We start from the raw sequence: 17,237 nt of genomic DNA on the forward strand, positions 1-17,237 counted from the left end.
AGTTTCGTCAAAAGCAAGATTTTTATTGCAAAAGCAGAATATGCAACAGAAGCTTTTGTTCACAATTTCCTTTTGTTTCCAGAGTCTAGAATAGCTCTGAATGCGTATATATGTGGATAGCAATGGCATGATAAAACACTCTTTCTAAACAATAAAACACTTTCAATGTATAAAAACATTCAAGGCTTTTCCAAGTCGTGACATACAGCACACGAAAGTCCTTCATTTGACAGGCACTTGAAATTTTAACAATGACATGATTTTTGTCATTTTATACGCTTCATCTCAACAGTCTACCAGTACTTCTGTATTATATACTGTATATAAAAAAGGCTTAATTCATAAACATCATAAAAAAGTCATATAAACAGTACCTTTCTGTACATTGAAAACAGGACCTTTTAAAAAAACTTAAGAGGTTCCCGAGACGATCCTTCCACAATATAAAACTGCTCAGTGCATGGTTTGATATTACAAAGGCACTAGATCTTAATAAAACAAAAAAGTTGTGATGGGTGAAATCTCATTTCCCCGTCAACAAGTGTTTGATACGCTAATATATAAACGGCACAGAGGGTTAAGAGGGTTTGCGGTGTTTCACACTTTACTTTCAGAGGGAAGATCGCCGAGAGCCGCGACGATATCACTGAACGACAGCCGATCTGTAGGACTGCCGGCCCAGCATTTCACCATCAGTTTATAAACTCGAGATGGACATCCCTGTGGAGCAGACGGCTTCAGCTTCCCTTCCTGCAGAGCTACACAAACAAATCCAAACCTTCAGTTCACCGTCACCATCCTCAGGTTACTCATTGCTGTACACATGGTTACAGTTCAGCGAACAGCAGCATTAAGTGATGATTTCATACCTTCAAGGACTTTGTCATCAGTTAGTTCTGCATACGGCATTTCCCCGAAACTGAACACCTCCCACATGAGCACTCCAAATGACCAGACGTCTGTCTTGGTGGAGAAATCATCCTCACAGACAGCTTCAGACGGGAGCCAGCGCAGAGGAATCCACGACTGACGGTAATGATAATACTCGCTGTGTGTGAAACGGAGAACGATCAGTGAAACGCCATCATTCATCATCTGGCTCAGAACAGCAGACATGTGGACACGATACCTGTTGTAGACGTCTTTACTGAGACCCAGAGCAGACACTTTCACCTGACGTTTAGATGAGATCAGACAGTTGCGTGCGGCCAGGTCTCTGTGCACGAATCTCTGGTTAGACAGATGCTCCATCCCTCGAGCAACCTGCAGACACACCCACACCTGCACACAGAGAGAGAGAGACAGCGTGAGCGAGAGGAGAGAGAGAGTAAACCTGCTCTGTGGGTGTGTGAGAGAGATGACTAACCTTTTGTTTGGTGCTGAGAGGTTGAACTTTGACCTTATCATCTTTGCTCTTGGAAACTCTCAGGTACTGTTTCAAATCACCCTGAAAATCACACACAGCAGTAAAGTTGTGTTTAAATCTGTGAGAAACAGCAAAACAAATGTGTAGTTCCCACTCGCCGAAACACAGACTGAGTATTAAAGAATTATTTACCACTGTACGTTTGATAGTGTGTTCACACCAAGCGCAAATGAAGTGTAAACCGCGAGTGATTTACATGGAGTCAATTCAAGGACGCGATGACCTTGAAAAATCGGAACTTTGCCACGTTAACCAATCAGGAGCTTGCTCTAGTAGCCCCTCCCACGATGCAAATTTGTGTCTGTTATGAAGCGAATTTCACACACGAATGATGCGAGTAAACTCTTAATGTTCAAGCGTCCAACTACACGCGAATAGCGCGATTTACTGCGTTTGGTGTGAACAGTCTATAAGACGGCTCACAGATTAAACACACCATGTGACGTAGCTTCTTAACGTCACTTGTGTCATATGTTCTACAATGTTTTCTGTGAATAGACTGTTTTACCGGACGCGTGCGCGCCTGACCTTCGGTTAACTATTTAGCTTGAATTGAATTTAATAATATTAATGTAGTATTATTTTACTGTATTAAATAAACGATTTGTTGAATGGCTCCTGTAGTTCGGTCACATTTAAAGGAACGTATGGTACACTGTAATTCTAGCGGTTGAGATTGGTTTTGCAGTCTAAATTTAAAATATTAGAGAGACAAGTTTAGCAGAGTAACACTTCTTCTGTTTTTTTTTGCTCATTATCAGAAATAATCTACAGGCTCTCTATTGTTTGTGTGAAGGTGTACCGGAAGTTCAGTGGGGGTCACAAAAGTAACGCATGCGCAGTAACATTTAGATGGAATCGTCTATACGTGAACTGACTGCAGTGAAATCTCTCTTGTGATTGGCTGGGGCTGTGATCAGCTGACATTACCATGTCTGTGTACTCCATGATCATGTAGTGCGGCTCAACGTCTCTGCAGACGCCCAGCAGTCGAGCGATGTTGGCGTGACCGAGTTTGGCAAACATGTCACATTCACGCCTGAAATCCACCTGCACGTGTTCATCACGCGTCTGAAGGCTCTTCACCATCACCACAGTCTCCTCTTCCTCCTCACCACCATCACCAGCCGTCGCTTTAGCCAACAGAACGTCACCAAACTCTCCTTTACCTGCAGCACACAAACGCTTGGCTTTAATCAGCGCGAATGATGCGGAAGACCTCTTGTCTGTGTGTGTGTGTGTGTTTTACTACCCAGCGTGGTGATGGTGTGCAGGTTGTTTCGGGGGAAATGAAGCTTGTCGTGGCTGCTGTGCCGTTTGGAGCTCATGTTGGTGAGCGGCATCTCTTCCTGGATCTCCGCCGTCGTGTGACCGTTCTGCTGTACGTCTCCTGTCATCACAGTCAGATCATGTTCACACGCCTGTCATCCGTACTGTACGCTGTAATGTGCTAGTGAAAACTTACCGTTCAGACACTCCAGCTCTCGCTCGTCTCCGTCCTGACTCTTCTGCAGTCTCTGAGCGTTGCGCCTCTGTTTGCAGTAAAACATGAGGCCCAATACGATGATGATGTAAGCGACTGCCGCCCCCACCGACAGACCGATGGTCTGAATCATTTTATATGGAGTCTTCTCCTCATCTGCCAGCGAGTGCTGCACCGGCTTCTCTATAAACACGGAGGGATATATCTCTGCTTTAGTTCAGTGTGACACGATGAAAGAAATCTGCGAATTGTGACAGCATGTTGAGTTTGACTGACCCACAACGTAGAGTTCAGCTGAAGTGTGTGCGATGTTACAGCTGTTTCCTGCGATGCACGTGTAACTTCCTGTATCCTCGGTGCTGACATCATGAATGACCAGAGAGCCGTTGGGCATCTTCTGAAATCTGATTGGGATCAGTAGAGGGTTTAGTGATGTCTGCGAGCGTGTGAGGAGTGACATGAACACATGTTATATAATGCTGACCTGCTCTTGTCCGCCTCCAGAAACGTGTCTTTCTTCTTCCACTGAATGAATGGTGGAGGGTCTCCGCTGGCCTGACAGTGAAGTACCGCGGTGTGTCCCTGATATACCGTGGTATTCTCTGGCTTGAGTTTAAACACCACATAGACTGAAAAACAGGAGAGGATTGAGAGTGAACGTCTGTAGGAAGCGCAGTGCATCGTATCAAAGCGTCGTATGAAAGGTTTGTGCGTACCTGCGACAGTGAGCTGAACCACCGCTCGGATTTCTCCCTGCTGGTTATTGGTGGCGAGACAGGTGTAGTTCCCCGAGTTTGTCCGTGTCACTTTTGTGAAGTTAAGAGTGCCGCCCTGCTGCTCCACTCCCGCGGGGATATCACTGCCGTCTGCAGCGGAACAACAAATAACAACAACTTTCTATAACAACATTCATCTTTACTGTGACCCTAAACACGTCAGTCAGTCACCACTAACCATAAGAGCGTGTTACAAATTCATATTACTGTTTCACAAAACAAATGCCATCCTGCACATATGGTTGAAATATAACCTGAAGATAACCATTATTTTAAAGGCAGGCTTAGCATTTCTCAAAAACAAACTTGTAGCCAATCATCAGTAAGGGGCGTGTCTGCTCATGTTGACTGAGGGAAGAGAGCAAGCACAAGTGGGCATTAGAAAGACTGTAGAAAGTGCGATGGATTTTAAGCATAAGAAAAAAGGATAAATGTCAGGCAGGAGATGCAGGAAGGGGCGTGTTCCTTTTGCGTAGTAGTGCGTTTTGACAGTGCGTTAACAACACTTTTCGGAAATCAATTACCCAGCCTTTAAGGTCTCCAAAAAGAAAAGTTTTTTTACATTGTTATGTTAGAGAAATGTTTGTTGGCTAAGCCCTTTTGTTGATTTTTTTGTACTGTACGTCCTTAAGGAACTGTAAAGGGCCGAGTATACATGACTTTCCGTGTCAGTCTCGCACACAAACGCATCCGCACAGCGTCTTGAGCATACTCAATCACGGATAAGTGTGGATAGACGAGACTTCAAGTGTGTGAATGCAGACCTGTTCTGATCCAGCGGATGCTGGGGGCTTGTCGGCCTTTAGCTGAACACTGTAGATGTCCTTCTTTATTCAGCTCTAGACACTGAAACGGCTGCGGCGTGGGTGTAAACTTTAGACGCTCTGAAATAACACAGCACAACAATATAAATAACATCTTAACTTCATTTGTTTACAGAAAACATTACAGATATCTTCTAAATCTATATAATCTGTCGTGAAAGTATCAATCATCGCATGTGATGTCATTCCCGTGTGTTTGTCACGTGTTTCCATTAAAACCTTACTTGAAACAGTAAGTGTATTCATGTGTGCTGTTTCTCATGTATTTTCTTATATAGAAAGCGTCTGCTCACCCAGCACATAGACCCGAGCGTGGGCGTGAAGTTGTCCAGCTTCAGTTCTGCTCTCACAGCGGTACAGATGTCCATCATACACCTCCACGTTATTAATGCGCAGAGATCCGTTTGAGAACAGCTTGAACCGCACATCCTTCAAACACAGAGGAGGGGTTGAGGATCATTTCATAGCCGCAGGCTTCACGTGTATATTTCATCTGCAGCTTTACATATTCAACGTCATGAGTACATGATACACTCCCATGTCTTACTTTATATACATTACACGGACCAAATAACAGCTGTGGGATGTGACAGAGTAAACATATGAAGCTAAAGTAAAATGGGTCACAGTTTGAGAAGTGTTGTGTATTCAAATATAAGATATCACACATCATCAAAGAATTTTGGCCGCAGGACATGACGATTGGGTTACAAACAATGTCCGCATGACATCACCGGCTCACCTCTGCGCTGATTTGCTGCATGTTACGGTACCATGTGACCTCCGGTTGAGGTGTGGCTCGAGTGTGGCAGTGTAAGAACCCGGCATGACCCTCCTCCAGCTGACTGTCCACCGGCTTCTCAACCCACTCCGGCTTCGCTGCACACAAACACACGACAGGTTTAATACCACAATCAAACACACTACATTTAGACAATAAGCCCGAGCGCTCTTCTGAATGAGGATACGGAGCCTCTTCCAACAGTGATTAAGTGAAACTGAAGCTGTTTTTGTGTCATACTGATACAGCGAGGCCTGTCTATTCACTCAACGCTTAAGGTCACATGACATCTCATCATATCAATTCACAAGATGAGAATACTGCTCACAATAAAGAAGAGGAATGTGATATATATTCAAGCGTAAAACACCTCAACACAAGTGTCAAGATTAGGGAATAAACACCGGCCTGTTGCTAAATGGATGAATGTTTCAGTGTTTTGTGTTCAGAAATGTCACACACATGTGCAGCTCAAAAAAGGATGCATTTTACATGTTAGTAAAGAGAAAAAAAATCGCTGTCAGCTCCACCAGTGTCACGATGGCGAAATCTGTTGATGTGTTTGTGTTGTAAAACTCACTTGCCACTGTGACAGTCAACTCTTGTTTCCTCTGTCCCGCCTTGTTTTGAGCCAAACACGTGTATGTTCCCGAGTCCTCGCCGCGAGTCGGGCTGAAAACCAGGGTCCGTCCGTCCTGATATACTCGACCCTCAGCAGGAACCCTCTGACCCGCATGTTCCCACCAAACCTCAGGCTCCGGGTGGCCACGGGGTGCCCGGCACGTCACCCGCTCCAGAGTGTCCGCCGTGAACACCTTCGACATCCTGGGTATCATGTCCTCGATTTCTTAAGATGACGGGGAGAGAAAGTGTGAGCGAAAGAAACACGAAACCAGGTGCGAACAGAAGAGGAGGGTGTGTTACCTGCTAAGATGAGCGAGGCCTCGAGAGAGACGGGCGGCCCGCGCGGTCCCCGAGCTTCACATTTATACACACCTGTGTTCCTCTGTTTCACCTGACTGATGAAGAGCGAACCATTGCTCAAAATAAAGATCCTGAAACGAACACAGCAGTGTTTGCTTACTTTATTACTTGCCCTCCAGAAATCAAGCAAATATTCTGCTATTTAACAGCTTTGTGTCATGATGAGATGTGTTGTTGTGTGTAGTACCGGCTCTTGTTAGACAGCAAATCATTGTCATGATACCACTCCACACTCGGCTGTGGTTCAGCTGTAAACTGACAGTGAAAGAAGGCTTCTTCATTCCTCAACACCACCAAACTCTCAGGCTTCACCAGCACCTGAGGAAAACTCTTATCTGAACACAACATTATACTTTCATTAGCAATAAGACTCAAATAATTCAATACAAGTTCTCAAAACAACTGTTCAATCGTGTATGAGGGATTTCTGACCAAACCTTGGTTTCAAAATGTCAAACCAAAAGCCGTCTCATCTACAATTTTCCTTTTAATTCTTTACGACGAATGACATGTTTGAAAGCATTCATTTGAAAACTGTAGCTGACAGTTTGACACAATTTTGAACAAATTTCTCATTCGCGTAACATTTTAAAAACTGTCGGTCGCATAGCATGTTTTGCTAAAAAAGAGAGAGGCCACAATGGCTTAGCAAGCAATCGTACATCATAAGACATTAATGAAGTTTATCGGAATAGAAATTATACATGTGAAAAACTACCTGCGTCGGTAATGATGGGAAAAGGTCGTGTACACAGCGTGACGAGAACATTACGCATTGAACCAGTAACAAAGAAATCCGTTAACCTGACGGCCGTTTGATATGTTCTGGTGCATGTGTTTCTTCACATAAAATCAGACTTAATGTAAATATCTTTGTGTCCTTTAAAAATGTTACGGAGGATGAGAATATTAGTCATGGACGCCATTTCATCATTTTCATTACACATGAATATTCTGTCAAATGTTTTGTCTAGTAGATCATCCATAGGATTTTTGGGAGATTTTTCTGTTAATGACAACATATATTGCTCACATGATCAGGACGTGTTGCGGACACGTGTCATGGATGTCATTACCTATGATGTTGACAGTGAAGTTGTCTGTACTGCACACTTGACCGGCGGTGTTTTTGGCACAGCAGTGATAGAGTCCATTATCATCAGGACTGACGCTGGGCAGCGTGACCGTTCGCTCTTTGTTGTTGATTTTGTAGCTCTTCTCTGTCAGTGAGCTTCCGTCTTTGAACCAGCGGTTGGTCGGTCTGTACGTGAACAGAGAACATGCTTAGACAAGACTCCATGTGAAGAGAGAGGAACTCTGGGTGACAAAGATGAACAGTTTACCGTGGATGTCCGTCTATATTGCAGCGTAGAATGACTTGTGAGGAGCTCTGAATGTCCGTCTGTGATTCAGGACTCTTCAGGGTCACCGCACCACTTTCTAACCCTGCTCGAGAGAGAGAGCGAGAACAGATCATCAGCGGCTGGAGAGTCATTATCAAAAACAAACTCCTCCATTCATTCGCACCATCTGTAGCCGCCACCGTAAAAACACACGTCTCTGTTCGGCTATGACATTCAAAATAAAGGAGAGCTTTGTGTGACCGTCTGAAAATAACTTGAGCTCTCATGTGGCTCTTGTTTAGTTTTCAGCACTTCACGTGTGTTTTCACATGCCACACAAGACTGCTGGACTTACACTTGATGTTGAAGGAGACCTCGGCACTCCGTTCCTCTTCACCGCTGCTGTTTCTAGATGCGACGCACTGAAAGCTTCCAGCGTCCTCTATTCTGTCGATGGCTGTGAATTTCAGGTTCCCGTCCTCTATAAAGCGTCGCTCTGTGTTGGTGACGTTTTGGCTATTGTGTATCCACGTGTACACAACACCCTGAGGATCGCTCACCTCGCAGCGCAGAATAGCACTGCGACCGTGAAGGGCGTCCTGAGACTTGGGCTCTCTTGTGAAGTAGAAATGGGCCGACCGCCCGTATGTCACTGAAAAACAAGAAAACACGTCTGAATGAAGAGCTGAGAGTACCTGGAGCTCTATCTGTCTGTCACACTGATAAGAGAGAGATGTTTCGGGACATGTCTGCAGTGACATCATCTCACTTGTCTCGGTGTACTCTATCTTTAAGCACTGAATGACTTCTGCTTTTGACATGGTCGTATACATGTCTCTTGACTGAAAACCATCATCCTTCACCACTCACTGCATTCACATGAATCTACGATGTCATTCATTGAGAGATGGGCAGATCATGACAGGTCCAAGATTCTTCAGAGCGTCTACACGACGCCTATTGTCTGACACCCATATCGACAGCAGGAGTCCGGTAGTATGTACATTGTGTGTGTAAAGGCTCACACAAACACAGCTTGACAAATCGTTTCTCATCCACAAACATCATCGTGTGTGCGTTTATCAACCTTCATCAGGATCTCACCCACAGCTGTACTGACCAAAAAGTGTTTGGGTGAAAGAGATTACTACACAGGCCTACTGCATTCTCAATGTATGCGTCAAATAAATCTCATCTAGACATGTTTGATTCATCATTATTGATCATTAGAATCCTGAAAACCACTGGAGATGATCCAACAATATTTCTCTTTATTACCAGTCTGTATATCATCATCAGTTTGTCAATTACATGTTTAGTTAAGGTTTCTTTAGCAAATAAAGACATCAACAGATGCTGAACTGTTTTAAGAGGGGTTTCTTCCTGATATGATGCAGTGACGTTGCTCTCTGGCGTTCTGGATTCCTGTGGAGGAATTTGGACAAAGATGCCATTCATGTTCTCTCTACAGCTAAACACACACAGCACAGCAGCAGAAAAGCAGGCCGGAGCCCGAGAGACACACGTGTGTGCACTGAACCCTCAGCGGAGCGGACTGCAGGACGTGTTGTTCATGCATGACGTCTGATGCGGTCAAGCAGCAACCAGTGATTTAAAAACATATTTTTACAGAAACAAAAGCAACATCTGAAGCGATGAAAGCCAAAATATTTGAGGGGTGGTGCAACGGTGTGTCATGCATTCGGACTTCTTTACAATGTTAAACGTGTTGTCTTCTCAAACTTAACATGGTCATCTTGTCAAGAAACGAGTTGGACGTATGACCTATGTCCCCCAGTGTTCGTACAGGTTTCGCAAAGTTTTTTTCGTAACAACATTCCTTAAGAAAAGCACACAGCACGCCTCAACCAATGGGAGCGGGAGGATGAGCACAAGTCACTTTCACTTGTGTGCTGGAGAGAGAGAGAGGCAGAGAACTATGTTTGTTAAGTTTAGCTGTATTGTTTGTTCGCTAAATTTGGGTGATGAAATGTATATAAATGGTGGATATAACGCTGGATTTGGAGATCATTTGAAACTGACAGATGGAGCCGCAGGCATTGTTTATCCGGAAATCAAACTGTGACACATATATATATATATATAAATGATCAAACTTTCATTAGTTTTCAAGCATGTTTAGGCTCTCAAAAACGCAAATCATTTTGGAGATGATAATGGATCAATTCCCCACATCATCGGTGCACGGGACACAATTAACAACATCCCTTTATCAACATTCAAACAAATACTGAATCATATGAATAACATATTAGGAGCAAGTGAATGTGCCTCAACCCCATACTTTTAACTTTAAAAGACACTAAAATGGTTATGTTCACGACAATTGTTTTGATAGAGAGAAAGACACATATCTAGTTTCAACACAATTTGTTCTTCAGACATTCCTCTTGAAAATAAATGAAGTACACAATTTTTGCAAATTGACCCACATCTGGTTTTAGATGTCTGAATATGTGTCCATTTTTACAGTTTACTCACAAAGCCACATTTAAATCCTCATATCTCTAGAACTGAACCATATATGCCTTTATAAATGTAGTTTATAGAGTAACATGCATGCAAATATTGTAAAAAACAATACGAAATATGCCACCATTGGCATAAAGTGCGACTAGGATTGCTTGTCTTCCAATCTCTGTGTACAAATACAATGACGCTGCCACGTTTCTCGTGTCATTTTCACCCCGTCTTATATAGCTCCAAATTTAAGGTAAACATTGCCATTTTCTTTTTTACCCCGCTCTAGAAATTAGTGGATGACTCTGGGAATATTCTTCAATGACCTTCAATATTTGGGCTTTCATCACTTGAGATGTTGGTCTTGCTTCTGTAAAGATGTTGAGTTGACACGGAATAAGCATTTCATGCCTGAGTTGCGGACCGATGCAGAAAGGGGCATGTTCCTTTTGCATAGTAGTGGGTTGGTTTTGTTGTCGATTACAAATAACAACAACACTTTTCAGAAATTGCTTACAGCACCTTTAAGCAAACTGAAGTGTGGGGTCATTTCACGCCACTCAGTGCTGTCCTCGTAAAACACAACACTTCTCATGGTGATGAGTTTTCAACCCTTTATACTTCAGAGAAACTTCGACACTCATACAGAAGAGTTGAGATGTGATCATTTACTGAAGAGTGATTTCATGGCATGCAGCTGTTCTCCACTCGAACACAACACAACAGCTGAGCAACATTAACACAGGGTTTACGTTTCATCGTTCACAGAGTAACTGTAGTTATAGATAGAGCACACCAGAGAGAAAGATCCCATGAGAATGAGCGAGATGCATTCTGCATGTGTGTGTCCGGTAAAAATGAAGCACAAAACAACACAAATATTGATTTGAATTGAATCATGGACTTTCAATGTTCAACGGTCTCTAATCTAACAAACGGTGAAATTTGACTTTGATCGACATGTGTTCTGATGCTTCTCCAGGAACAAAGTCTTCAGATCAACATCGTCTTTTACTCATCTGTTTCAATACATAGATCAGAGATACAAGACACATTCAAAGTTCTTTTATCGTTCAAACAATCAGCATTACTGCATCCATGCAAACAAACATATCATCGATATTGCTCTCTTCTTTCTGGCCCGTTCAGATGAGTGTGTGCGCGGAGGAAAGCTGCGTTTACTGCACGTTTTCTTATATTTCTGAACTTGGATCGCAATTTAAAGTTGTTTAATCCCACGCTACATTTCTCCTCATTCATAGTGAAGAGAAGCGTGTGCACTTGTATACAAACAAGATGGCAAAAAGGTTGGACATTCGAAAGTTTTCCTTCCATTGAAGCTTGTCAACAACGCCATCGACAAAGTTGTCCCACCATCTCCTCGTCCTCCCGGGTCTGATCCAAAAGCGCAGTTTAAATACCTTTCGTCGCCGTGAATGAGTGTTAAGATTTTGCTGTAGATAAAATGTTGTCTCCGCTGGTGGTTATAACTCTTTGCCGGAGAAGCTTTAACAAACTTTTGCGCACCACAAAAAAATCCACGTAATCCGCCATTGTTGTATTTGTTTCTTCTTGTTCGTAATGTTGTAAATGGCCCCTAAGATGTAAAGCTCTCGATTAACATATTAAAGGCATTAAAAATGTCGCGTTATTAAAGAAGCACGCGGCACTGAAGCGCCGCAAAAGTTATGGCTTGTTTGCACGTGAGCAGTGCGACAAAAGACTGTAGACCCTGTAGAGGGTATGGACATGTCGTCACTATACAACGCCAGACCGCTGAAAACACTCAAAATGACTGCTTACAATATCAGGAAACACAATACTGTGCAACATCTCAGTGTCCAGGAGCACCTCATTCCTATGTAAGTCAAAAGGAAGTTGTGAGAATTGCCGGAGTCCAGCTGCTTGTAATTTCAGCTAATAATTTTAATTTCTTTGTTTCTCCTATTCTCCTCAGTAATTTTGGTGGGTGTTTTGTCACGCAGGGGAGTGTGTCCCAGGTCGTGTCCCGACATGTTCACATGGGAAAGCAACGTCAATGCGAACCCTCTAAACAGAAATTACGTCCCCGCTGGATGCGGCGCTACTAACCCATTGTTCTTAGTGGTTCTGTTGTCTTGACAAAGTCAGAGCTGTCAAAATCATTTAAGACTCCACACACCCTCAAGAAGAGCTTTCATCTTTAAACTTCTTAGTATGTTAATACATTGTTTTTGATATTTTCCTATGTATATATATATTTTCTATATTCTCTATGTTTTATGAGTGTACCAGATGAACCATTTCACTCCATGTTAACAAAGTGTTTGTGACAAATCAAATCTTGAATCTTGAGTGTTAAAGGGAGACAGACTTACATGTGCAGTGATATTTAAAATTGATGAGGCAACGCAATGCATCTGGTTATCGAATCGAATCGTGAGCCCAGTGTCGATAAACACCCCAATAAATAGTTTTCCGTTTTTAATTGAAAACAGCAGTCGTGTGTCAACAGGACTAAGATGAGAATGAAGAACATATAGAAAACACTTTTCCTTCTCCAACTTCGTTTCGACATACACAAGTCACGACAAACTACAAACCTATCATGTGTCATCAGAATGTAAATGGCATTAAAACACTAAAGCAAAATGAGAAATGTTAAATGGCGAGACTGTTCTGGAGACAGAACGGAGCCCTAATACAAACACAAGAAACAACATCCATACAAACAATGAGATTCACAAGGATTGTCAGGATTCAAGTCGAGTTTTTCCCTCTGGAATGTGAAACTAAACAAGGCTGAAGTCTCATTAATCTGAGCCATGAACACACATTTCTTTCATTAGATCTCATCTGGACGCTGTTGTGCTGAGGGCGGCTGTAACGTAAAGCACATGAACTTCAATGTAATCGCTTTCATTCTCATATCTGAACTAACACAAAACAGTCCCTCAACCTTCTCAAACTTGAATCCTGAAAGAGCTGATGTCCACATCAAATACAAACACTATATCATTCACATAACAGGACTGGATCTCTCAGAAAACAGCCAGATCAGAGTTTTACTGACAAATAAAAGTTCATCACAAAGTAATACTTTATATGTATCACATAAACATCACATATAGACGCAAACGTGTAGCCATATGATTAGGTACATCTGCGAATGTGTAATCGGCCAATCGCATGGCAGCAGCTAAACACAAGTTGACATGACAGTACGTACTGATTTAAATAAAGTACCTACTTATCGACCGGTAAAAACGGTATGTTCTATATACAGGAATCGTACACATCCATGTATACATTCAAATTTGTCTCACTTTGGATAAAAGCATATGCTGAATGCCAAAATGTAAATGTAAAATTGCAGGAATCGCAGAACAGCCAAAACAGACTTGACAGTTGATGTTCAATATCCCATCCCGCATCCATCCTCACGAACCGATGTTAATTAACGTCAGGGACTTTCCCACATTGTCTATATCGAACACTTTTCCAATTGACGTTCGGTCCGTCCATAACTATTTTCTTGACAAAGTTAGTTTTTTTAAATAAGAACCCAGTCCAAATGTGCAAATATACGAACATTTACATTTGCCAAATGCAAATTTGCAGCTATCTTGCTGGCGGGAAACATACAATGAAAAACTTGCAATGAACATCATGTCAACATCACACTGAACCCATCTCCTACTAGAGTTGGGTGATAATCTGGGGTCTGGGGACCTCCAGAAGGTTGCAAACTTTCTAGCGAGTTTTTTTCATGAGCAGAGGGCAAATCCTTGCATCATATTCCTAAAGCTCCCGAATCTCTGATAGACGATTAAATGGTTAACTGCAATAAAACGTTCTAACAAACACGTGTCACCGCTGCCTCTTCCTATCTGTTGTTATGCAGCCAAATCCTAAACAAGACACACGAGAGCAGCACTCGTCTAGTCCAGCTGTGCAATCGCAGTGGGCTCCCAACTAACGATTATTTTATTGTCGATGAATCAACAGATTCTTTTTCGATTAGTCGACTAATCTAACGATTACTTTTCCGATTAATCTAATGCTTGTTGTTGGATTACCTTATTCATTATTTGGTAAACTTTACAGTAAAATTCTTCTAAAGCTTCTACCGTTAGCATTTTAAACTTTAAAAACTTTATTAAATCATTCTCTAAAAATATACTTCAACTTAATTCAGTTTATTCAAACATAGATACTGCCTAAGAGTGCAAAACAGCCTGAAAGGCAACATGTATAATAAAGGAGAAAAGTCCAACAAAACACTTCCTAAAGCAATGCAAAAAATACCTGAAAGGCAACATGAAGTTTCAAGTCAAATCAAACATAAATAATGCCCAACATGAACAGTGCACAAACATATTGGGGGCCTGTGTCACACATTTTAAGTAACGTCACAAAGTTCAAGTTACATTTCAAAAAGAGTAGTGCATGACAACAATAATAATATTTTAGACAGGGTAACGTATTTATGAAATGTATGAACGGAGAAGGCATGACAAAAGGTCTAACAAGGAAACGTGTTGTTAACTATCTGTTGCCTTGGATGCAAGATGTACATCTGACTAATGTTGAGATGTTGAAGGAAATGTCGTCTTCCTACCTTTATAAAGGCATCTTTCTATCGGTGTTCATCAAGCCTCATCAGGTGTTTTCATGATGATAAAAGTCCCAACATGAGATCAAATGTTTCAGAAATCATGTTTTTCTTGTGTAAGTTAGCTGTTTTTTTTATATTATGGCTTACATCTAAACAAACCAACTTTAGTTTGATTGATATTAATTGGAATGCACAATAAAAGAATATGAGTTAGGAAAATAAATCTCATTTTGGAACCAAACTCTTCATTTATAATGCTGGTGTTTGACAGGTATCGCTTTTTCAAATGCAGCTTATAAGTGACTCAAACTTGCAGTGTTTTCAGATAGCACAGCATTATCTACCGATCACAGAGCCGTGCATGAATTCATAAATCGCAGATTTTGCGGTTACATAACCGCGCCGGACAGACCGACTTGAGCTTGGTCTAAACTGAACTAGTCTTGAATCTAACCTGGACTTCAATGAACACAGACTAAGGTTACGTACTGGTATAAAGAGTGTATAATCATATCAAACATCTCTTCTATGGCATGCAAGACATGTTTATCACGAAGACGTCTTACAGGCGGCTGGAGAAGTGAATAACGAAAGAGATGAAACAGGTCTGGTGTCAGCCGCACACGGCCAGACATCAAACATGTTGAATGTTGCGCATCAGACGTGCTTTAACATGACATCCCTCGTTGAGTTTGTTCAGGGTGACACACCGAGCGTCTAAAGAAAACATATCCGTCTGTGAACACATTCAACAGCAGCTGTACGAGAATCCCTCAAACAAAGAACACTTCAGGACATCACGCGAGCATTCCTGAGAAATCCAGGAGATCTCAACCACAGCTCATATTAAACTCAAGCAGCTGTTCACTCCATCAACACGTCTCTCTCTCTCTCTCCATCAAAGATGCTTTCAATGACCCAACGAGACATCTTTCAGGATCTCTGTGCTCTTCAAGTACGTGGACGACATGAAACACATGAAGCTCAGCGAAACACCCGAGGCCATGTTTCACACGCCACACACCAGAGGAAGACGCTGGACCTTTACTGTATCTCATTCTCTCAGTCATAATGCATACGCCAAGACAACAAAGCCCACAATATAATAAAGCAGCGGTCACACCTCGCTATTGTATGGTGTGTGGGGGGGGGGCTCCGTCTGTTATTAGCATAAGAAAGACAGGAGATGGTCAGCAGATCAAGCAGAGACCTCAAGTACCTGTGAAATGTGTCCGTCCTCTCTCTCTGCTTTCATCTTTCAAGACTTCATGGAAATGTTTCAGGTTTAAGAATGCGCAGTTCATAAAGAAATAAAGTGAACTTTCTGATCAACACGAACAGCGCAAACATCCATCACACAACACTTTCATTCAGGGTCACTTTCTTACAGCTTCTCTCCGTTTAAAACACCGAAGACTCGTGAATATTCATGCGGTTCAAGTCGATGCGATTGATATTCAGCTCGAGTCGCATGCGAGTGATGTGAAGCGCGTCTAGAAACGATCTTTACACGTTATATAACGCGAGAAACTGTCGTTTCATTCGTCGAGTTTAAAGTCTTTAGCACGAGCACACAGTTGCGGCCGTGCGGAACTTTCTGCTGCACGACAAACTACAAAGAGTTTTCATCGTGAACGTGTATAAAACACACACGGAATATGAAACGCACAAACACGTTTGTGTACATGAGGTAGCGTGTTACCTTCATTGGTGAGTGTGAAGAGTAAGATGATGATGATGAAGAAACTGTTCTCGTGAAGTTTCCACTCGCGTCTCTTCTTCCAGAATTCCATGATCGAAAAACACGATGATATTCGCGCAAAACCTCCTCGGTGTGTGAGCTCAAGATGTCGTAAAATCCCGTTTCTTCACGAGTCTCTCGTGAGCTTACCTGCATGTGTCAGAAGCTCCATGCTGAAGTCATGAGAAACCAACGAGAAACCGATGAGAAACGCAGACAAAGAGCCCCGCTGCTCCGGCGCTGGGACAGGAGTCGTGTTTCTCTCTCCGGTGGGAGGAGGTGCAGGGAGGGGGCGGCCTCTGGGCTCGGGAGTGGAGGGAGGGCTCTACTGGGGGCTGGAGGAGAGAAGGTCAAACCGTTTGATTTCCTTTCGACACGATGTCTTTTATTTTTTGTAGTTTTATGACACGCACACAAGTTTTGGAGCAGTTTTGGCACGAGTGCCCTCTGTGGGCTCCCCCTCCCGCTCAAGAATGTTTCAGAGCTTGATAATAAAGCGAAAATTCCTTCAGTTGTTCCAAATATAAACATGTCTTTGTTCTGATGATGAACACAGAGAAAGATATTTGGAAGAATGCTTATAAGCAGACAGATCTTGACTCCCGTAGTAGGGAGAAAATGAATTCTGTTGAACACAAAAGACATTGTGTAGACTGCAGGATGGCACACAGTTCTGGGGCACTTTTGACAACCATTGTATTTTTTTCCTTCTAGGCAATGACTGGCACAAAGGTAGTGAAATGTAGGAAGCCTATAGCCTTGTGATTACTGCCCCCACACATGGGTTCCCGTCCCGGTCCT

The 17,237-nt window shown here is 42.5% G+C and overlaps 1 protein-coding gene across 2 annotated transcripts; it reads right to left on the minus strand.

Moving 5' to 3' along the window:
- Window positions 1–5: 5 nt before the first annotated feature.
- Window positions 6–16,901, minus strand: ptk7a (protein tyrosine kinase 7a). 2 transcript variants are annotated; one of them, XM_079470852.1, is made up of 20 exons: window positions 16,398–16,901; window positions 7,973–8,269; window positions 7,618–7,720; window positions 7,351–7,535; window positions 6,462–6,609; window positions 6,215–6,345; window positions 5,871–6,137; window positions 5,252–5,388; window positions 4,803–4,938; window positions 4,450–4,569; window positions 3,626–3,775; window positions 3,394–3,538; window positions 3,186–3,313; window positions 2,892–3,092; window positions 2,679–2,816; window positions 2,357–2,595; window positions 1,367–1,447; window positions 1,130–1,281; window positions 870–1,048; window positions 6–758 (listed from the first exon to the last, which is right to left on the minus strand). In XM_079470852.1, the coding sequence occupies exons 1-20, from the start codon at window positions 16,486–16,488 to the stop codon at window positions 598–600; spliced, it is 3,189 nt and encodes a 1,062-aa protein (XP_079326978.1). In that variant the 5' UTR covers window positions 16,489–16,901; the 3' UTR covers window positions 6–597. The 2 variants fall into 2 exon arrangements, with proteins under 2 accessions (XP_079326978.1, XP_079326979.1); XM_079470853.1 differs by having other exon boundaries at window positions 15,915–16,413.
- Between the last annotated feature and the right edge of the window lie 336 nt (window positions 16,902–17,237).

The sequence above is a fragment of the Barbatula barbatula genome (assembly GCF_947034865.1).
Source record: "Barbatula barbatula genome assembly, chromosome: 13".
Classification (NCBI taxonomy): domain Eukaryota; kingdom Metazoa; phylum Chordata; class Actinopteri; order Cypriniformes; family Nemacheilidae; genus Barbatula; species Barbatula barbatula.